Source organism: Balaenoptera borealis (assembly GCF_965194805.1).
Source record: "Balaenoptera borealis genome assembly, chromosome: 6".
NCBI lineage: Eukaryota > Metazoa > Chordata > Mammalia > Artiodactyla > Balaenopteridae > Balaenoptera > Balaenoptera borealis.
In genome coordinates this window covers 9,439,224-9,461,610 of record NC_138863.1, presented here as the reverse complement: position 1 = coordinate 9,461,610, position 22,387 = coordinate 9,439,224, and the positions used below count along the sequence as shown (strand labels likewise).

Sequence of the window (22,387 nt, the reverse complement as noted above, 5' to 3'; positions counted from 1 at the left end):
TACAAATCACTTAACAAAGAACTCATCTTTCTACAAGAAGAAACTGATCCACTTGACTGTCTCATTTTCTAGGCCTACCTGGGATTTATCTTGTTCAAGTCTTTTCTTCTGTCTGACAATGTCTTCTAGGTGATACACTGATCTGGCTACAACTGGGTCAATGTCAAACAAATCATGTGACGTCAGCGAAGTTTCCTGCCGTAGCATCCATTTATAAAAAGGTAAGCCCAGGGGAAGGTCCACCTGAAAGAGAAGGTGCAAATATCGCCAACAGTCACACCAAGCTTCTAGCACTGCCTTAATTCTTTAAGTGACACTTCAAGAGGTCATTTTAAAAGGTCAAGTAATCCCCAGGGGAAAAAAACATATTTAAAGAACTGTTTCTCTCAGTACATGAAACTGTCCCCATTTAAACTCAATTTGGGGCCGATATTGTTAAAAAAAAAAAAAAAAAAAAAAAAAAGAATACTGAAGATTCCTATTGAAACACTGGCCCTAAAAAAGAAGTTTTCAATGATGGACATACATTCTCCATAAGGACCTCAACACCAAGAGATGTTTAGAGGAGTCTTACTCAATTTTGGACCAAGTGAACTTAATTCCACTTCAGTCTGTATTATTGCATATTCGGAAGGAAGAATGTAAAAGACCAATTAGTTATAATTAAAAAGAAAAAATGGAACTTCAAAAATAACTGATTAACAGCACATTCTTTCAACAACAGTTAAACTGTAAGCTTGTGAATCTGACATCAGATGAAAACGTCTTACACATATTGACAAAGTGTCTCAGAAAATATGAGAAGAAAAAAAATGAAGAAAAGTCCAGAAATGTTCAAACCTCTCTGTGAATACTAATTTCTTGGGTTATTTTCACTCCTGAACGTTAATGGAAATTTACTGCAGTTTAGCCACATGCTCATGCTTTTCCTACTGAATTAAAAATCTAATTCAAACACTTAAATATATATATAATTAAAACCACCCTTAATGTTGCCTGATTCTCTGAACCTTTGCTACTAAAGGAATGGTCCACAGACTGGCACTTGGGTATCACCTGAATGCTGGTAAGACAATGTGGAAACCTGGGCCTGACCCATGAACTGCTGAATCAAAATTGGCTTTTTAAATAAATTCTCCAAGCAATTCATATGCACATTAAGGTTTGTGAAGCAGTGTTTTAAAATATAGCATTAAATGCAGGGGATTAAGGTACTGTCACAGAACACAGGTACAAAAAAATTGCAGAAAAAAAGGTAATTCTATACTTACCAATCTGAAATCCATGATAGCCTTGGCCATTAATTTTCCTAAGAAGCGAAACTTCATCTTAACTTTTGCGATGTGAGCTGGCTTAGCTGTCCTACCAAAGGGAAGCGCAAACAGGCCTTGGAGGTTTTGAATATACTTGGTCCCCTCTTGGCTTCCTATAAAATGAGGAAATCACCAAACTTTAGATGCTATTTCCCAGAACAAGACAGAACCGGTAATTAAGAACATTTAAGAAATTCAGTATTCTCAAAATCAGTTAGCAGATCACAGAATGAAGTCCTCTAGAGCTGGAAGGGTCTCCCTTATTTGATAAATGAGAAAACAAAGGTGAAAAGAAATTAGGTCAGAAAGCCAGGCCCTCTACTATAAGTTAAACAGATATAATGAATTGTAAGGACCCTTTACCTGAACTGAATGACAAATTGACTTAGTCACAGATAGTATTACCTTTTGGATTGCTAAGAGTTACTTCTTCCCCTCTCCAGAGACCCAAGTCAGCTCTCTGTAGTTCCTGAGATACAAGTGCATAAAACTCCAGTGTAGGCCCCAGACCTGTGCCAACCTACAGAGGAACAGAAGTAGGACAAGTTAAATTTTAGAATCTGTGCTGTCCTTTTTTTTTAACCTGCCAGCCTTTTGGCAATGGATACCAATAGCAACTGTTTACCAGAACGTATTAGAGATTATTTCCCAAACTGTCCTGATTGTCTTCCCTCAGTCCAGGTCACCTGGAATGAGAACTAGCAACCCTTTATTATTTCCTGCTTCCTGTGGCCCCAACATTTTAATTGCATGGTTCAAACTCATATACTAATAAGAGTACCCTTGCAGCTATATACCGTGCCCTCAGGGAACAGATGGCATTGTCTGGAATGGATTTCTTTCCCATTCTCTCTTTGGCGAACTGTCCCCCTGGAACCAGCTCAAATGTCCACTCCTTATCTGCCCAAGCAGTGACTTTGCTTCTTTTTCAGAACTTACACTTTGGCTACTTAAGTACTCACCACATTAGACTACCATGATTTCATTACATGCTTGCATACCTCACTTAGGCGTAACTTTAATTCACCTTGTATCCACTGTAGTGCCTGGGCAAACACCAGCCATTTAATAGAGGTTTGTTGAATAAAACACAAAAAAAGGAACGTCTGAACCCACGCCAGCACCCCCCAGTTATTCCTTCATGTTCTACCAAGGTCCTATCAGCTCACACCATAAATTAGATATGCAACTAAAGGTAAGTTAATTTCATAGTTTATAAGCTTAATCTAACCACAGTCCTGTCAGGAAGGTTATATTTCACTTACTGATTACTTGTAAATAATGGGTATTATTTCACCATTAACACAGTTACTTTCCCGACTAGCTTAAAGGATTTGATGTAGTCCACTAAACGGTTAACTGTAACTTTCCAAACAGTGACCTGCTTGGGTCTGGCAAAGCTTTCTAGACCCAGCTCCACGTCTCTGTCAGTACTCCACGGCTGTAACTGGCATCAGCATTCACCTCCTGCTGCAGCCAAAGCCTTGGAGCCACCCGTGATGCTTCCCTTTCTGGCGCCCCACGTAACAACCCATCATTAAACACTGTAAGTCCCACCTTCAAAATATGTTCCAAACTGGTCACCACAGCATCTCTCATCTGGCCCAGTGCTAGAGGCTCCTAAGTGGTCTCCGCACTGGCGCTCTCCACACCTCATGTCCTGCTCTCACAGCGTTAGAGTGACCCTCATACAGCCTAAGTTCACAGCATTCCTCCACACCCTCCAAAGGCTCCCCATCTCGTTCATGCAAAAGCTCAAATTCTTACCTCGGCCTGGGTGTCCTATGTGATCCCTTGACTCCTATTTCTAGCCACTGTCATCCTTCAACAGGCAGGGAGTTCTGCCTCAGGGCTTTTGCTTCACTTTTCTTTTGTTAAGAGATAGTTTTTCCCCTAGATAGTAATGACTACTGCTGAAATGTCACCTCATTCCACCTTATCCTCTCCCCAACATGCTCTATCTTCTTATTTTGCTTTAGTTCTTCAGCACACATCCTACATGTACATGTACATGAGCGAATAAGAGTGTGTGTGTGTGTGTGTGTGTGTGTGTGTGTGTGTATCGGCCTCCCCAAACTAAAAGCTCCATGACAGTAAGGACTTTGTGTATTTTGTTCTCCACTCACTCGTGAACCTAGGAGGAAGGTAGGGAAAGAAGAAAAGAAAAAAACTGCAGTAACACCTGGTATCCACCAGATGGTGCTTTAAAGCCAGTTAATCCTAGCTCCTTTTAGCATAATTATCCCAGGCTAAACAGAAATCATAGTTTAGATCAGCCTATTTTCTTCATCCAGATACTGTTATTGCTAACAGTAAAACAGACTTAACTTAAAGTATTAAGTGACATGGGCAAAACTGTATACACTTTCATCCCAGGAAGTCTCTGTGAGGGTGGAAGGACCAGGTCACCCCTGCTCTGGGCTGGCCAGCAACCCTGTAGATGGACCTGACCTTTCCAGGGATCTTCATCCTACCCAGCCACTCCCTTAAAAAAAAAGGTAGGTACTGTGGTTTTGCTTCATTTGTTTTTAAAGGAATGAGGAGATACAAAATTTGCCAGCCCAAAATGTCTCTTTGGCATGTGGATTATTTACAGCTGAAAACAATCAAGGCCCAAAAGACTCAGGAAGAAACTTTGACCTACTCTCTAACTGCCTAAAAGAATTTAGATGAAGGGCCAGTTCCCATAAAAGAGCTATCACCAGAGGTATCTGCAAGGAATATGGGCTGGGGATGTGGGAGGGAAACAGGGCCGAGGGATCAGAGTCCACTCTGTGTCCCACTGTCTCTGCCTGGCCTGGCAAATATTTGTTTACCAAACATTTGCTCCATGTGGACTGCCTTCCTCCCCCCTTTGAAGTCCCAAACCACTACCCCCAACATCCTCTTTTGTCTTTGGCTGAAGACAGTATTTAAGATGAGGGCTTTGGCCATTTTGGTGAGTTACTCAGACTTCCTGTGACCAGCCAGAAGAACCTAGAAGGGTAGAGGAAAATGTCTTCCAAAAGGAAGGAAAAGCATAAAGCTCTAGAAACAAACACAAAAAAACAAAAAGTTTGACAACTTGTGTTATTTGAAACTTTCAAAGTCTTTCTCTTTCAAAAGCTAATGCTTATATACTAGCATATACCATGTGACAGATAATGTTGTGTTTTACACATTTTAGCATTTAATCACTTAAACAACATAATGAGGTAGGCACAGTCATTATGCCCTTTGTTGGGTTATTACTGGGGAGTTTACATAACTAGCCCGACTTCACACAGCCAGTAAGTGGCAGCACCAGGCTCCCCAGTCCATGCTCCTAACCTTTCATCGTCCTGGAGGCATATACCATGTGACAGATAATGGGCTTAAGTGGTTTGCTGAGCCCAGAGACTGGCTTAGTTCCTCCCTGGCTTACCAATCATCTCTATTCAAGAATGGAGCCCATTCTGTTCTGACATTTTGGTCAGGATTCTTCTAGAGCTAGTTAGAAAGGCTTCCTAACAGCCACCAGCTGACTTGTACGGTTGAATCTGGTTTACAACCTGAGGCCCTAAGCATATATAAAGCCAGCACTCCAACCCTTCTTCCTCAATGAAGTCGGCTCACAGAATTTTTTCCAGACTCATCAGGAAAGACCCATCAATGAAAATCATAGAAATTTTGATTTCTGTATCAGCATTTCAATCCTGACCTGTGGAACAATCAGCGTGATGTTACTCTGAACTTAAGTTTAGGTTTCATGTAAGACGCAATCTGAACAGGGGCATGAAGGATGAGAGAGTAAAGACATTCATTCCTGACGAGAGAAAAATATGTTGGAGTAAAACAAAGTAGAAAAAGCGTGTTTAAATAACCAAGCAGAAAAAGCTGGCTACAGCAAAGGTCTTACAGTTTCATGAGTAAGAAATCTGGACATGTAAACATATAAGAGCTGTATCCTCTGAGCAACAGGCATGATCGGGGTAGATTCAAAAGATCCCAATTTCTTACCCCAGCCTCCATTCCATCCACCTCCCATCCCCTCCAGAGCTACTACTCCCTCCTGCCGTTCACCACCAAGCCGGATCCTCTGTTCAAGCCACACCCTTTGACCCCTTAACTGCCCCCCCCCTCCTTCCTGAGACAGGCTCCTCATGTGAAAGGCTCATTCACTTGGTACGGATGCCACTCACTTTCCACACCCATTCGTACTTGGTCCTGTGTCTCCCCAACTATGCTGTGATCCTGGGAATGCAGGAACTCTGCCGTAACCTGGATCCAGCACTCTGTATACTTAGTACGTAACTACTTACAGTTTTAAATTTGATGATTAAATACTGTTAACTATTCAGAAGTCTTAATGAGGAGGAGAAAATGCTTAAGAAAACGAGTGAAAAATCAAAGTTATGATTAAAATTACTTGGTTAAGTACAGACAGCTTTGTAGATTAAACCGCTACACATACACAGTGCTCACCACAAGCCAGGCACAGTTCTAACTCTTCACCCCATGAACTCAGTCACAACTCTGAGGCTGTACTACAACCCACACTTCACAGATAAGAAAACTGGGAGGCAGAGTTGTTGGCTTTTATAAATAAATAATCAGTAAGTGGAGTATTTGGAAATGTTATGTCCATAAGTTTCAGATGCCCAAAAACTTAAGTTTTGTCTTAAAAAAAAAAAAAAAAAATTAAGATACATCCCTGGTGGTCCAGTGCATTAAGACTCTGCGCTCCCAATGCAGGGGGCCCACGTTCGATGCCTGCTCGGGGAACTAGATCCTGTATGCATGCTGCAGTTAAGAGTTTGCATGCCGCAACTAAAGAAGCTCGCATGCTGCAACTAAGAATTCCTCATGCCGCAACTAAAAAAAGATCCCACGTGCCGCAACTAAGACCTGGCGCAGCCAAAATAAATAAATAAAATAAAAAATAAATAAATAAAATAAATATTTTTTAAAAATTAAGGGAAAGAGGAAGGAAAGTATCACCAGGAGACTCAATACTTCAGAGTCAATATATAGAAAATCATTATTTTGAGTCTTTTGGTGTACTGGCCTGGCTATTTAAAAACATCTCAAAAGAAACAAAAGACAAAGATTAGAAAGAAAGTAAAGCTGTCTTTTTTCATGGGTGACATGATTGTCTACAACATGGAACAGCAAACTACAGCTCAGGCCCTACTGCCTGTTTTTGTACAGTCTGTAGGCTAAGAATGGGTTCTACAATATTAAACGGTTGAAAAAAACTCTTGAATAATATCTCACAATGTGTGAAAATTATATGACTTCAAATTTCAGTGACTATCAATAAAGTTTTATTGGAACACAACCCTGCTCATTCATGTTTGTATTGTGTATGGCCACTTTCACGCTACAAAGCCAGAAATGAGGAGCTGTGATGAAGACCACATGGTCCACAAAGCCTGAAATATTTATTATCTCGCTCTTCACAGAGAAGTTGCCCAAGCCCTACAACAATCCTAAATGATCTATTTAAAATTTTTAGAACCAATAATTAAGTTATCAAGGTCACACAGAAAATAAGGTCAACAAAGAAAACTTATTTCTACAAACTAACAGCAACTGGAAATTGAAAAGAAAGAACAATATTATTTTCAAAACCATCAAAAAACATGAAACATTTGGGAGGAACTTAATAAAACATGTACACGAGAGACGTCTAGACTGCAATTATGAAGCACACTGAGAAAAGTTAAAGACCTAAATCAGCGATGGAGCACTGCCCATGTGGGGAGCTCAACCCCTGTCATGTTACAAGCTGGAGCAGAGGCTGAAGGCTGGGGGCAGAAGAAGCAGAGGTCCGGGAAGACCTGCAGTGAGGACGCGTCAGTTCTGGAGTTCTGCTGTACATGAGTGCCCGGCCTTAACAATACAGTACTGCTCACTTCAGAATGTGTTGAGAGTTTATTTCAGGTTAAGTGTTCTTACCACAAAGAAAAGGGACACACGGATACTTTGGGAGGTGTTGGATAAGTCTATTTTTTTGATGGTGGTGATGGTATCAAGGGTGTTGCATATGTCCAAATTCATCAAATTGTACACATTAAATATGTGAGGTTCCCTGTATATCAATTATACCCCAATAAAGTTGTTATTAAAAAAAAAAAAAAAAAAAAAAAAAAAGACCTAAATCAGCGAAAGGCTACACTGTGTTCATGCACTGGAAGATTCAATACCATAAACATCAACTCTCTCCCAAACTGATCATGATTCAACACAAACCTAATCAACATCCTGTGAGAGACTTCCCTGGTGGCGCAGTGGTTAAGAATCTGCCTGCCAATGCAGGGGACACAGGTTTGATCCCCGGTCCGGGAAGATCCCACATGCCATGGAGCAACTAACCCAGTGTGCCACAACTACTGAGCCTGCGTGCCACACCTACTGAAGCCTGCACGCCTTAGAGCCTGTGCTCGGCAACAAGAGACACTACCGCAATGAGAAGCCCGTGCACCGCAACGAAGAGTAGGCCCCGCTCGCCGCAACTGGAGAGAGCCCACGTGCAGCAACAAAGACCCAATGCAGCTAAAAAAAAAAAAAAAAAAAAAAAACCTCAAAACAGATCGTAGGCCTAAATATAAGAGGTAAAACTATACAACTCCTAAAAAAACACATAAGAAAAAATCTTTGAGACCATGGGTTAACGGAAATTTTCTTGGGATACAAAAAGCATAAACCAGAACGGAAAAAAATTGATAAACTGGATTTCATCAAAATTAACAACTTCTGCTCTTTCAAAGATATTTCATCAGGAAATGAAAAGATAAACAACAGGCTGAAAGAAAATATTTGCAAAACACTTATCTCATAAAGGACTTGTATGCAGAATGTATAAAGAACTCCTAAAAACTCTGATAAAACAAAACCCAATGAAAAAGTGGGCAGAATTCCTGGACACTTCCTCCAAAGAAGATAAGAAATGAAAAGATAGTATCATTAATCATCAGGGAAATGCAAATTAAAACTACAGTAAATCCACTAGAATAACTAAAATTAAAAAGATTGGCAATAACCAAGTTTTGGTAAGCATGTGAAGCAACTGAAATTCACATACTACATTACTGGTGGGAAGGAAAAATGGGGCAGTTACTCTGGAAAACGGTTTGGTGTTTCATATAAAGTCAAAACATACCTTACCAAAAGACTTAGCCATTCAACCCTGAAGTATTTTACCCAAGAGAAATGAAAACATATGTCTACACGAAGACTTGTACACAAATGTTCACAGCAGCATTACTCATAAGAGCTAAGAAAGTGGAAACACCTCAAATGTGCATCAACTGATGGTTAGGTAACATATGATGGTATGTCCACGTAGTGGACTATTACTATTACTCAGCAATAAAAGGAAACAAACTGATACATGCAACAACATGGATTAGCATTACACTAAGTGAAAGCAGAGTAACACAAATGGCTACGTACTATATGACTCCATTTATTATGATATTGTACAAAGACAAAACTGTAGGGACAGAATACAGATCAATGCTTGCCAGGGATTGGGGATGAAGGCTGGGGACTGACTGCAAAACGGTCTAAAAGGACTTTTTGTGGTGATGGGATTTTTTCTTTATCTTGATGTGGTGTGGTTATAGACTGTGTACATTTGTCAACACTTAGAAATGTGTATCTTAAAAGTGTGCATTTATGATATATGAGTTGTATCTCAGTAAACCTGATTTTTTTAAAAACGCAGTTCAAACATCTTGAAAGTTATGTTTAAAACCTTTCACTTTATCAACCTAAAGATTACACAAACACTTGCTCTTCTGCCAGGAAAAAAAAAACCCTGTCTTTTATTATGCAATTTAACCTCAAAAAATGGAGAACTTAGAACAAATCATTCAAGAGAAAACAGAGTACATCTCAAGTTTTAAGATAAATTTCCCAATCGTCTTTTAGAATTTCACAGGACCAAGAAACTCTAGTGACATCTTATCAAGAGCACAAGTCAACACAGCCTCATAAGCTCACCTCATTTTCATACTGAATTTCTAACATGGCCCGTGAGCTGCCAAGATCCTGCATCACAGACTCTGCTTGTTTCAGCAGCTCCTCTCTGTTCACAGTACGCTGCAAAGGAAAGTACAAATGTGAGGAAACTTTGATAAACAGGTGGCATTTCTCTCAGTGCAAAAAAAAAAAAGAAAAAAATCAATTCAATCATTAAAAATTATTTCTTAAAAAAAAAGCACACCTCAGAAAAGGTTTTAAGACATAGCTGCAGTGCTATAAACATCGACAGCATCCTGCTGTACATGAAGAAAAGCTAGATGTGAGTGTAGTTATTAGCTTGAGCCCATGGCAAATTCAGAAAATTCAAGTTGTTGAAGAAAGGATCTCTGTAACCTTCTCAAACATCAATGCAATTCATGGCTGTGGCTCCATGAAATCTCGCTGGGTACATTTATAGTTTGGTGATGGAGAAATAGGTGTGGAGGTGACAGGTGAGCTGGAAACCTACTGGCTCTGACCGGCAGAGATCCTAGAAGCACTACTGCAAACATCTATTAATGAGATGCACGGGGATGAGAAAGGTCTTGACAGATTTCCAAATTCTACCTACACCTTGTTTATGGAATCCTAACGATACAAATAAAGATAGGATTTAAGAACAATGTTTTTTTGTTTTGCTTCTCATTCCTCCCACTCCCCCTTTTTAAGCCATTACTAATGGCTTTTGTGAGACTTTTGGAGATAGAAGTTTGTAGGAAGACAGACTTGAATAAGAATCCTCAGCAAGAAAAAGGCAGATGAACAAAGAAGTCCTAAGTAAAAGGCAGTGCAGTGTGAGAAGTGCAGGACTAGCCTCAGATGTAAATGGCCCAGGGCTGTGTGGTTCAGAGTGATCACCATGGGGCTGGGATTAGAAGCGCACGAAGATGCAGTCAGCAACACAAGGCTGACTGGTACAGAGACATGAACTATATCAAGGATTTTGTTTGTCTCTTCTAATTGGAGTGATTTGCTAAGAGAATGATGTGGATTTGATTAATTCTACCTATTGCATAAAGGGATCAATTATAAAAGGGACATACGGTTAGAGTTCTTAATTTAGAAAAAAAAGGAAGGAGGTCTCAGTAAAAGAAGAGAAGATTCTTCCTTGGCACAAGAGTTATGGAGACTAAAAGAGAAAAACAACTGTAGAAATCAGTACAGAAACCGGGGTGGGAGGGAAGGACTCTTACTGGAGCATAAAGAAGAATCCCAAGAGATCCCAAGAGACTGATAGGAAAATATGGCTAACACATATGATAAGAAGATAAGCAGAGAGATAACTGTGACTAAGATAAGCCTCTAAACCAACAGGGATAGTCAGATGCATCACATTTCTAGTTTTCCCATTATCAGTATGACTTAGCTTTATATATTTTTGGGAGAAACTTACTTTTTTTCTATCCAATCTAGGTGCAACTCTGCTATCTTGAGAATCAGACTGGTTGATTTCTGGGTTGGTATCAAGTAATCTTTGCATTGCTCGGTCCCGATCAAATGCAGTTACATAAAAAAGCATTTGCCGGGTATCAAAAGGGAAGAAAAACGGGCTGTAAAGAGATGCGATATAAATTTATTAACTGAATTAGAATCAGAAACCATTAAAAAACCCTAACTTAGAAACAACTTTTGATATGATACAGATGAATAATTATAATGTAACCAATAAAAATGGTCTACTCAACTAATTTTGAAGAATTTTCATAATTCTTGCATGAAATTTCTAAGTGATCAAGTAATAATGCATTAAGTAGCCATTCACTATGAAATCTGAAATTCAATCATTCAAATCAAGTCCATCCAAGATCAGCTTTAATCTACCCAATGACCTTCAGTAAGCATAACATGACTAGTGAAGGCGAAATTTTAAAATATAATCACCACCTCACCAGGTTGCCAACCCATCCCATTCCACATACACACAAGTAATGGTTTCACTAAGTTCATGATTTTCCTCTTGGTTTTGGCATTTGTTAAGTCACTCAAAACTGCCAAAAGGCAGCTGCTTATTTTTAAAGAATGAGCTCTGCAGTACCAAGGCCCTGGTGCCTCTTGACGTATGATTTTGGCAGTTCTTGACACAGAACTGTCCAGAGCATTTCCTATGATTATCTAAGCATTCAGCATCTATTCTGTACAATATGGGTAGCCACGCGAGAATGTGGGTAGTGTGACTAAAAAACTCCATTTAACATTTTTCATTTTAATTCATCTAAATGTAAATACAGCTCTACATGTGGCTGGTGGCTCCCGTATCCATCAGTGCAGTCCTATAGTCTCCAAGAATGTAGGTCTGAACCCAAACAGGCTCAGAGAGAGAATCAACCAAACTCCACCTTTGGTGTCCAATTTTATGATGGAAGAGGGATGAATCTCCTCACTAAAAATCCTTGCGTACTTCCGTATTTCATATATAAAGATACTATCAAGTAGACCTAGTACCGGCCCCAGCTCATCTAGCCTGTTTGGATGCTGAAGCTACACTATTAAGCAAGCTATGATCAAAAACCACGTTAACTAAACACATTTAAATAGGTTTGCTAAAGACTATGTTTTTGTAACAAGATATATAAAGACCAACACAATGATAACACTCCCAAGCCCACCACTACAGAAGTGATTGTCTTACCAGGTTTTTCCTAGTTCAGTAAGCCATGTTGGGATGTTTCCTGTCATGATTACTAAAGGATCCTGAAGCTGCCTATTTGCTTTTGCTGTCAACTTACTGTTAATAAATTCACTAGTTGGGATAATCTCCTTGCACACTGCATTCTGTAAAATGTTAAAAAAAAAAAAAAGTCTATTATGTAGTAAAACATTAGGATTATATTCACTATCGTTTCCTTTATTCCCAAATACGTATGCAGAGTGCCGAGATTTCCCCTGCTGGTTTCCAACATACAGCTTCTCATTGGCATGTCCCAACCCGAATGACAGCTTTCACAACGCACAGCTGAGACAGCCCAACCCCACGTGCCACTGACATAGCAGCGAACGCTTCATGCAAGGCCAGCTCCTTCACTCTTCCCTCCACTAGAGAAGTATCAAAGACAAGCATTCAACTTTCACTTGAATTTAATACACATCTTAAATAAGTGAACTTTTAGCTAAAGGTACCTAAAGATTTTTTAACTAATAAATTAATGTTCAATTTTTATGTGGTAGCTTAATTTTATAAATTATAGCTAGAGAATATTTACAAGTCTGCCAAGAGAACTAATCCAAGAACACAGGCCAGGGGAAAAACCAGTGGGGGAGAAGTTCCCACTGCGGAGTATACTGCACTTCACTGGGCTAGGATCCCTGCTGTTCAGCTGAATCATTGTTTCTATTTCTAGCACAACAGGAAATTGATCAAGCACTAGACAGAAACTAAGAAAAAACATGTAATGGACAACACATCAGGGAAAAGTTCAAAAGTAGGCAACATTACTCACATCATACAAGTAATACCAGTATCGACTGATGGCATGTAAAACTCTTAAAAGAAGAATCACATCTAATGAAGGGTCTTCAAAAGTTATATTTTCAGGTGGTGTGGGTATGAGGTAAACTTCTAAAGGATTTGATACTGACGGGCACACTCCATCTAGAGGGCAAAAGATCAAAGTTTGATCAAAGTTAGAAAGGCAGAGTCAATGAAGCCAGCCAGCATCATCTCAACACGCCTAAAAACAGTAACCACGAGTGGGTAAGGTTTAACGCTCGGTATCTTATTAGTAGAGTACTGATAGCTTGAACATTTTTTTTCCCTTTTTATCTTACAGATAAATCATCCAGGCTTAGGAAAATTTCACTTTCTCTCCCATACTCATACATTATAAAGGAGAAAAACTGACTCCTTTGCATTTCTCCTTTATATCAGAAAAATAACTAACAATAAAATGGCCAGAGAGGAGTAAAGAAAAGGTGTTTAAATTTAAGTTCACTGTTACAGAAATTTCCTGGATTTTTTTATATCCGGCTTAAAATGGCCATATAAGACCAACAAATACTCCCAAGTTAAAAATCTGATAAAAATAAGATTTGGTTATTTAATCCAAGACTTAGGACATGATAGACTGTAATAGTTTCCAAGTAGGAACTGCAATTCCTTTGTTCTTAGATCTCATAAAGTAATAGCATTAAAAAAGAGAGAGAGAGATTGAAACTGTTGCCATTTACTTCTATCAAGCAAAGAAATTAAAAATCACAACACTATCTCTGCATAAGAGGGCAACTGTTTTAATACCAAAAACATAGAAAACAAATATCTCAAACACCCTTTTATATAGAAAAAACTGAGTTTTATGAAAAACAAAGTTGCTACAATGCCCTTATTTCTGTGGACCAGGGAAAATTTCATCAACAACACCAGTGTTTGGAAATCCCTGATAGGGGCTGGTCCCCAAGGAACGCAGCCTATCGGTAAGGCACTGTTACCATCTTATAAAAAAGAAAGGGAGGAAAGGAGCAAAGTTAGACTGGAAGGAAATACTACAAAGGAAGGTAAGTCAATTGGGAGGTTTTACTACTTTCTGTAAGTCATTTTATAACCTAGCAAAACTTTTTATTCCTTCTATAATTGGTGGATCACACTATTATAATGAATAACAATAAAAATTAATGGCCAACCTGCCAATGTCCAGCCTCTTCTTTAGTGCATAAGTTCTACTAATGAAATTTGTTTTTGCTTTCATAAAAACATGAATTCTTCATGGAAAGAATGGTAAGTTTTCCCCAAAATTCTTTCAAGATAACTTTTCACTTTCTAGACATTAAAGTCAAGGGTTCAATTAAAAGCAGCCAAGTGTTTGTAGTAATTCATATTTTTATAAATTATATTAAAAGATTTTACTACTAGATATAAATCACTCCATCAAAACCTTCAAGACAGGAAGACTACTGCCCCATGGCGATCTCCTTGCCCCTCTAAGACATCACTTACCGTTCCACAACTCATCGTGCTTTTTTGCATTTCTAGGGGAAGTTTTTGTTGGAGCTGTTTGGGCTCTTCCTCTTTTACCACCAACACAATCTTTATTGCTTTCTTCATCCTCTCTCACAGGTTTGTACCTAAAGTAGTAAGAGTATGTAAACCCAAAGTAGATTTTAAAATGGCAAATTATTCTGCAAGGCCAAAGTGCAAGCCACAGACACCGCACAGTTACCAGAACAACTCTCTGAGGGCTATCCTCTCTCTCCCTAGTTGTGGGTTTGGAGAACTGCCAATGGGACTGCTTCCTAGAAAAGATCACCTAGGAGGGGCCACCTGAGAAACTCCAGGGGGTGGCTCTGAGAAGAATCACCTTGTTTAAATAAGTAGTAGACATTCACCAACAATGCAGGAAGCTGCATCCAAATGCCTCTAACGGCTCAGAGATGCCAAACTTCGTACTACCTAAAGGAACATCATCTTATGGAGACATTTTTGCCTTATTTAAAGACTTGAAATGAAGCTACTAGAAAAGTAGATGCAAATTATGATTATTTATTGCCCAAACACATTTTCAAGTAGACTTAATGAGGAAGCTAAATACACACACATACACACACACACAAGATGGAACATCTGAAGTGGCTTTTAATAATAAAACATAGAATTTAGAGTCCCCTCTCTCCTTATGCAAGCCAGCCAGTAACAGGAATTCCAAAACACACGAACAGTATCAATGTTGATGAAAAACCAAACAAAATCATTTTCAGACTTGCCATATTGTATGAGTTTTCGTCCAAATACCAGCTCTTCCTAGAGGATTGCTCTCATCATCCGTGGATTCCCGTTCATCTTCAGCCTGTATACTGAACTGCCGTACTGCCTGATACACAGTCATGTTATACGGCAGCAAATGTTCTCCAATGTAAAACTGTAGCCTGTGTCGTACATTTCCTGAATTTAAGAATTGAGCAGCCTAAATAAAGCAAAACAAAATCCATTGAAGCTACAGGCCCTGAACTTCACACATTAAAACTTGGTGAGAACAGCACCTTACCAGAGACTCGTCTATTTCCTCATCAGAGCCATCATCGTCACTGTCTTCATCATCTTCTCTTACTCTTCCATACCCTAAGGACCCAAGAAGTCTGTTAAACTCCTAGCAATTTCATGTGGCAAAGAAAAGCCTATATATACTGGTTAAACTAACATATTCCTAGAAAAACATGTGTATTACATTTTGATCTACAAAGCAGAAAGATTAAGAAAACTGTCAGATACAAAATGTGATTTCCATTACATTCCACCAGGATAAAGTAACTCATCACCCAATCAACCAAGTAAGCAGTCAATCCCTACAAAATTTAACATTTCTACATACTACATATAAAATAAATGATGAGTACACAAGTTCCTGATGCTAGGTTTTGACAGAAGTAGCAATAGGGAAATAATTTATATATCCCTTAATATTAATTTCACCCCAAATGTACATATAAACACACAATATACATGTACAGAAAGTACCTCTAACTACAAGGTATCTCTCGATAGCTTGCACCAAAGCCAGAGGGTCAATCTTGACAGGTCCACCCTTCCACTGCTTCACATTTGCACAGTCTGGATGTCTTTGTAACTGGCATTTTAACTGATGTGTGTTGAAAAATTTTAAAGCCTGTGATCCTCTGTTGAGAGAAAAGCTCAAGATAATTTGTGAAAAAAAAAGTTATTCTATTATTTTCAAAACCAACACACACTAACTAAAATAAAAGCAAGATAATACAAACTCTGCATTTTTCTTGAGACACAAAGTAGCACTTACCAGTTATGTATATAGTAAAGCCAGCATATTCCAAGTTATTGGAAAAAACTTTTTATGATAAAATAAGAAATAAAAGAGGATGTGGGGCTTCCCTGGTGGTGCAGTGGTTAAGAATCCGCCTGCTACAGGGGACACGGGTTCAAGTGCTGGTCCGGGAAGATCCCACATGCCACAGAACAACTAAGTCTGTGCGCTACAACTACTGAGCCTGCGCTCTAGAGCTGGCACTCTGCAACAAGGGAGGCCACCGCAATGAGAAGCCAGTGCACCGCAGCAAAGAGTGGCCCCCACTCGCCTCAACTAGAGAAAAGCCAGGGTGCAGCAACAGAGGCCCAGTACAGCCAAAAATAAATAAAAAAACAAAACAAAACCAGAGCCTTTAAAAAAAAAAAAAAGAGGATGTGTACGCACGCATATGAAAACGTTAAATCAACTTTCCATCTCTGTCCCACCGTGAATCTATGTAAGCGGAAATACCTCACCATCGAGATTTAATTATTTCCCCACGATAAAAATTCCTGAACCATTTGGGCATGCTCACTTCTGCAATATTTTGCCATTGCCTACTAAATCCTATTTATTGAAAAACAAACAACAAACCCTCTCATTTTTGCTTTCAAAGATTTCAGCTACAAAATTACTTTAAAATCTAACCTTTAAATTTTACGTTGCTATAGTCTTTTGAGTGAAGCAGTTTAACAGCTATACCAGTCTAGACCTGGTAACGATATTCAACTGCTCATTTCTGAAAAGGTCTGGCAAGAGTAAGACGAGTTTAAAATGCAGTTATCTACAAGGTTCTGTAACGCATGCAAATAGGGGTATGGGAAAGAATATTCCATTATATTGATATATACATATGTAAACATACATATTTTACACAAATTTAGATAAAAATGAAAAACGCTATGGTTTTCTCAAATATATTTGAAAGTGTCCCTTTATTTCATAAAAATCTTCCAGGACAGTTCAATAATCAAAATTAAATACCACTCTCTACATTAAATTTCAAAGCAGAAAAAAACCTAGTGCACACTGATCACTTCATTATTCAATAATGCATACTGTTTTAATTCAGCCAAAATTTTAAATGTCTTTAAAATACACCAGACTGTGTTTTTAAAACCAAACTACTTTTTAAAATTTTCTAGGCTGCTAGTCATAATATTCCAGGAAGCATGTAACATTCTGTAAGAACACAACAATGAACTTAATGAATTCTTTCTGTAGCACTTCATGAGTCCTGTAAAACTACTACATTATGGAAAAAAATAAACTTATTTGTTAAAGCCCATCAAAATGCAAAGTTTTTGCAAAACCACTTAGATCCCATATGAAATCACATTACTGCACAGAAAGTAAACATTTTATTATCCATATCCACAAACTTCTTGGAGAAAAGCTTTATATATTAAAGTACATCAATTTAAGGAAAACTAAGCCTATTACAACTTGCCAGCACAAGTTGGTTTTATATTTTCAAAACATCATGTTTAAGGTACGGGGTACGACTTTAGGGATAAAAATTATTTGATTCACACTTTAGAATATTTAATTTCTGTGGTCCTTATAGATGAATGTTCCTTGAGCAGACCAAGATGTCACTAGACCTCTTGCCACCTTACCTCAACCAAATGAAGCATAAAGTCCAATGGCAAGGGCACACCTAGGCAATGATCCTTACCTGCCTCCTGTGCCATTTCCACTCGGAAAGTCATGCACTTTGACTGGAAACTGTTCCATCTGGCTGAGGCAGTTGTTCATCTTGTGAACTAATGCCAACAAAGGTGCATTACCCACTGGTTCTACTCTTCCAATGGGCTCTTCTCCAGGAAGCTAAAGTTATAAATAAACCAATAGGTTAATAAGCAAGGCCTCATGAAAATGGAATGCTCAACAAGAAAATTTAATAGGTAGTTTTACAAGAGATCTAATCTATTGTACCTTTTTTGATGGAGTTGGTTAGACCAGTGTTTCCAAAGAAATTATTTCAATAAAGACATTCTTTCTGTATAGGCCCACAATCCCATATTCACAATTCCTAAGTCCAAAAGGCTTGAAAACACAACTCATTTGGTGGCAAAACCTGACTCAGACAGACACAAGGCCATGTGGAGTCTTTATTCAACCTTTATTTAGTAGGAACAGTCATATGTTTTGCTGCAAAAATATTTAATGTGTACAAAGCACTGTTCAGAATCCACTGGGGATATATCAGGTAATACATGCTGTATATACTGTATGGTAGAACTCGTGAAACCCATCCAGCCCCAAGGAGTTTCAGATAAGAGATTACAGACCCGTACATAATTTTAAGCATGGTATAAAACTATATCCAATATTGCTACACATCTAATGATTCTCAAATAAACATCAATTCTGCTTTAGGTAGCCACACAAGTTAAAATAATACAAGCAATGCCTGCAAACACTGAAAAGACATGGTGACACAGTTTCACACAGGAGACTTGTCCTTAGCCCTACTACACAGCTGAACCAGAGACTCTTCCCTAGGGATGCCTTCTCTGAAGCCATTATGAACAAGCAGAGTGATGCTGAGTCAGCAGTGTCCAGGTTACTCTCTTGCTCTCACTCACTGGGGGTGAAGGAAGTGAAGCTGCTCTGTGGCTTCTGGTCTCATAATCCACATTATAAATGGTGATTAAGTACTCTTCAATGAAACTGTTAGTTCTGTGTTTTACATACAAAATAGAAATGTATCTGTCTACTCTATCTTATGTCTATAGCTACATTATGTCTATTGTATTTCCCTTAAAAAAAATATACTGCAAACTGCAATATGTTTAAAAACAGATGTTGAGAATAAAATACATTCACAAGTGAGAGACTACTATTAATGGCTTGTCTGACAGAAAAACAAAGATTCAAGATTCATCAACCACAGAACAGGCCCTTGCTTCAAGTCACCATTTCGTTGTTTTACTATTTACCTGATGTATAAAAGACCAAGGAATCCAACTGTGTATAATAAGCAAGCTAAAAACTTTACCTCAATATTTTGACCAAAAACTACTCGAAATTACTACTGGGATGAAAATATACACACTAGTGAACAGTGATGCTTAAAGTAAGACACACAGGCATTATTATTAGATAACTTACTGGAGAAGAAAAAAACACATGAAGGAATCTCTTTAATCTGATCTCTCTGCTCACAGCATCCTTTTCGCTTTTAGATGTCAAATAAAGCAATAGCTGCTTCACAAATCCACTATGTTGGATTTCAAATGATGAAACATCCGACTCTGAGACTATGCTACGGATTTCTACAAGGCACTCAGCTCCACCATCCACCTGAAAGAGTTGAAAACAATATTTACTGATTTAGACAGCCTTTACTAAATGCACAATTCACATTTCCCCAAAAGCAATTGGATACTTTCTTAACACCTTTAAAAAAGAAGGCAGGGGCAGGTGGTGCATTCTTGGTAGAGCTTTGAAAAATAACATCTTACCTACACACACATTCACAAAATGTTACTACTTCATAACAGAAAACCAGTATCCATACTAACATTAAAAAAAAACCTTCATATTCAACCAATGGAGTTGTGTTAAAAAAAAAAAAAAAAAAAAAGACAAAGGATGAGAATACGAATGGAGGCATAGAGCTACAATACAAAAATGAAAAGATATAACAAGAGTTCAAGGTATGGCTTTATATTAGTACATTTAAAGTCTGAATGAAACAGACAATTTCTTGGAAAACATATACTACTCATATTGCTTAAAGTATATCAAAAATGGAAACAGAGTCAGATGAAACACAACAGGCTTAGTTATTACATCTCTACCCTCTCTGAGTACTCTCAGGCCACAGGTAAAGAGGGGTTAAGGAAGGTCTTTTCAATGCTAACACCTGTAGCTGAAGAGGACTGAGAGAAGAGATGTGCTTGAGGGACATTTCTGAAGTCTCTTCATTTGTCAAGAAATAAGGCAGGTGAAGGAAAGAAAGTCAAAGACCAGATGTCTAGCCCATCTAATGATAAAATGATGCACGAAAAGTCAAGGGACAAGTTAAAGAAATGACAGCACCAAAGGTACATGTCTGGCTAAAAAGCTAGAGAGTCACCAAGGAAAGGAAGAGCAGGCCGGAAGAGACGCCGGAAGAGACAAAAGAGAAGCAGCCAGACGCACCAGGCACGGTACCTGGAGGTTGAGTTGTTCGGTTGCAGCACAAAGTCTCTGCAGGACGTTCAATGCAGGGTTGCTTCCATCCATGTTCTCAGAACTGAAATAACGCTCTACAAATCTATGCGCCTGCTCTTTAATCCAGCCTTTGATTTTTTCTCTGCCAGAAGGAAAAAGATATTAAAGTCTCAGTGTACACAGAAAGGATTTCAGTTATAACTTCTGGTCTAAGGCAAATAGTTGCTACATTTAAAATCCTTTTTGGCCTATGCTTATAGACTAGTAAATTCAGATTCCACATTAACCCAATTAAGTTTCAGTTTGAAAGTGGGCTAAGATTATACCTAGAGAAATGCACAGGTACTTAAAATACATTTCAGGTCATTACATGAAGACCAAAGAAACAGTTCTAACTTCTAGGGACTCTACAACCTAAGAGTTTCCTGAGTGTTCACCTGAAAGCAATTTTACATGACTGTTATCTAAGGTACAGACATATCTGCACTGTCCTTTACTTATGTTCCCTGGAGAGCTGAAGTAAAGAACTATAGACAAGAAACATGCACCTGTTAGGTGCACAATTAGCTATGGCAGCTGAGACCTCGCTGTTTAAATTACAAATTCTGATGGCTTCAGAAATATATTTGCTTAGTTATTTTTATTAACTGAAGTTCAGAACCACCAACCAACCAAAGCAATCAACCAAACAAAAAGAACTTCCTTGTTTTCCCAGTGGAATTTGATTTTTTAAAATTTCTTATTTGCAGAAGTACTCCTTGCTGGTATGTTACATCCAGGGCCAAAAGACAGAACAATCCTTAGGATTTTAAAGAAATAATTTTTTAAAGCGATAAACTGGTGTGAAATAGTTTCGCTGACAGAGTTCTAAGTTTCCAAAAAAGGGCTCTGCTCTAAGAGCCTTACCTTCCATTGTAAAGGGTAGAGGAGGGTTATCATAAAAGAGCGTGCATGTATGTGTACAGAAAATACGTCGGCTTTCCCTTTTCCAGAACAGAACTAAAGGACAGGTTCAATGGGAAACCTATTTGTTTGGCTCTGAACATACACAATTCCCAAGTAGACATGTTGAAAGGAATTTTAAAATGTGAGACTGGAACGCAGGACAAAGCCAGACACAGGGTTCAAGAACTGAGAATCGGCTCCATCCTTGAGCTATGCTACCGCTGAGCATAAATTAAAGGTCTGTGTCCATGTTTCATCTCCATACAATAAATATGCTGACCGAAAAATGGGAAGTTTTTCTGACCTGAGAACAGAGGTGACACAGAACCCCCCACCTTACCTGTTATTGGATATGGTGTCCTTTGAGGCGGCCCTGGCAAGACCACTAACTCCCGCAGCTCGGGCCGGTTCAATGTTGTTGCTGTGAGACTGTGCGCTTAACCTTCCCCACGTTTTTGGATTCAAGCTTGCCAGGAAAGAAGATTTAGGTGACTGAGTAGTGGTGGGGCTTTTAGCTATGAAAAGAGAATGATGATTAAATCATTTCAGTGCAATCGATGAAAACCAACTGAATTTTAAGATCCCCACTCTTAATAAATTAGCTAAAAGAACTAAGAACACTGGGAATTCAGGAAACTCAGGCATGCTTCAAAGCTATCAGCAATTTTAATGAAGTATGTATCCTTAACTGCTACCACCTTTCCCTTTACTGCCTCATAGTTTCATCACAAAAATTACCTTGATTGTCTACTTTGTCATCATCTCTTGGAGGTGAATACTTTGGCCTTCTTGATCCTCGTTTTGGCAGTCGTTTTCTCTTTAGAACATCACTTAATCGACTGCCACATGGGAAAACATGGGATAAGTTTAGCAATTACCATGGTTTAGTATCATCACTCATTTAAAAGCAAGCTAAAATGGCAGAATATTGTTGTAACAGGGTATTTTTCATTTAGTGATCATTTAATGCCAACTCTGCACCAGTGTTCTAGAAGTGTACAGACACAGAAAATGATTAGTTCAGAAAACAGCTAGCTATTTGACTATACTGAACTACTAAAAAGAAAACCAGGGACTTCCCTGGTGGTGTAGTGGTTAAGAATCCGCCTGCCAATGCAGGGGACACGGTCAATTGAGTCCTAGTCCGGGAAGATCCCACATGCCGTGAAGCAACTAAGCCCGTGAGCCACAACTACTGAAGCCCGCGCGCCTAGAGCCCGGGCTCTGCAACAA

General features: G+C 38.7%; 1 protein-coding gene across 20 annotated transcripts in view; it reads right to left on the bottom strand.

Annotated features, from left to right (window-relative positions):
* The window catches only part of TRIP12 (thyroid hormone receptor interactor 12), a 145,663-nt gene that overhangs the window by 8,607 nt on the left and 114,669 nt on the right, over window positions 1-22,387 (bottom strand). For 16 of the 20 annotated variants that reach the window (XM_082396154.1, XM_082396153.1, XM_082396139.1 and 13 more), the window contains 16 exons: window positions 21,893-21,993; window positions 21,495-21,669; window positions 20,210-20,351; window positions 19,163-19,354; window positions 17,724-17,875; window positions 15,745-15,917; window positions 15,275-15,348; window positions 14,994-15,193; window positions 14,230-14,357; window positions 12,740-12,891; window positions 11,932-12,074; window positions 10,696-10,852; window positions 9,282-9,380; window positions 1,719-1,833; window positions 1,272-1,426; window positions 79-243 (listed from right to left, as the gene is read on the bottom strand). In XM_082396154.1, coding sequence (XP_082252280.1) covers window positions 79-243; window positions 1,272-1,426; window positions 1,719-1,833; window positions 9,282-9,380; window positions 10,696-10,852; window positions 11,932-12,074; window positions 12,740-12,891; window positions 14,230-14,357; window positions 14,994-15,193; window positions 15,275-15,348; window positions 15,745-15,917; window positions 17,724-17,875; window positions 19,163-19,354; window positions 20,210-20,351; window positions 21,495-21,669; window positions 21,893-21,993 — 2,323 coding nt within the window. The remainder of the gene's footprint in view (window positions 1-78; window positions 244-1,271; window positions 1,427-1,718; window positions 1,834-9,281; window positions 9,381-10,695; window positions 10,853-11,931; window positions 12,075-12,739; window positions 12,892-14,229; window positions 14,358-14,993; window positions 15,194-15,274; window positions 15,349-15,744; window positions 15,918-17,723; window positions 17,876-19,162; window positions 19,355-20,209; window positions 20,352-21,494; window positions 21,670-21,892; window positions 21,994-22,387) is intronic. The other 4 variants (XM_082396140.1, XM_082396158.1, XM_082396147.1 and 1 more) reach the window with 1 other exon arrangement.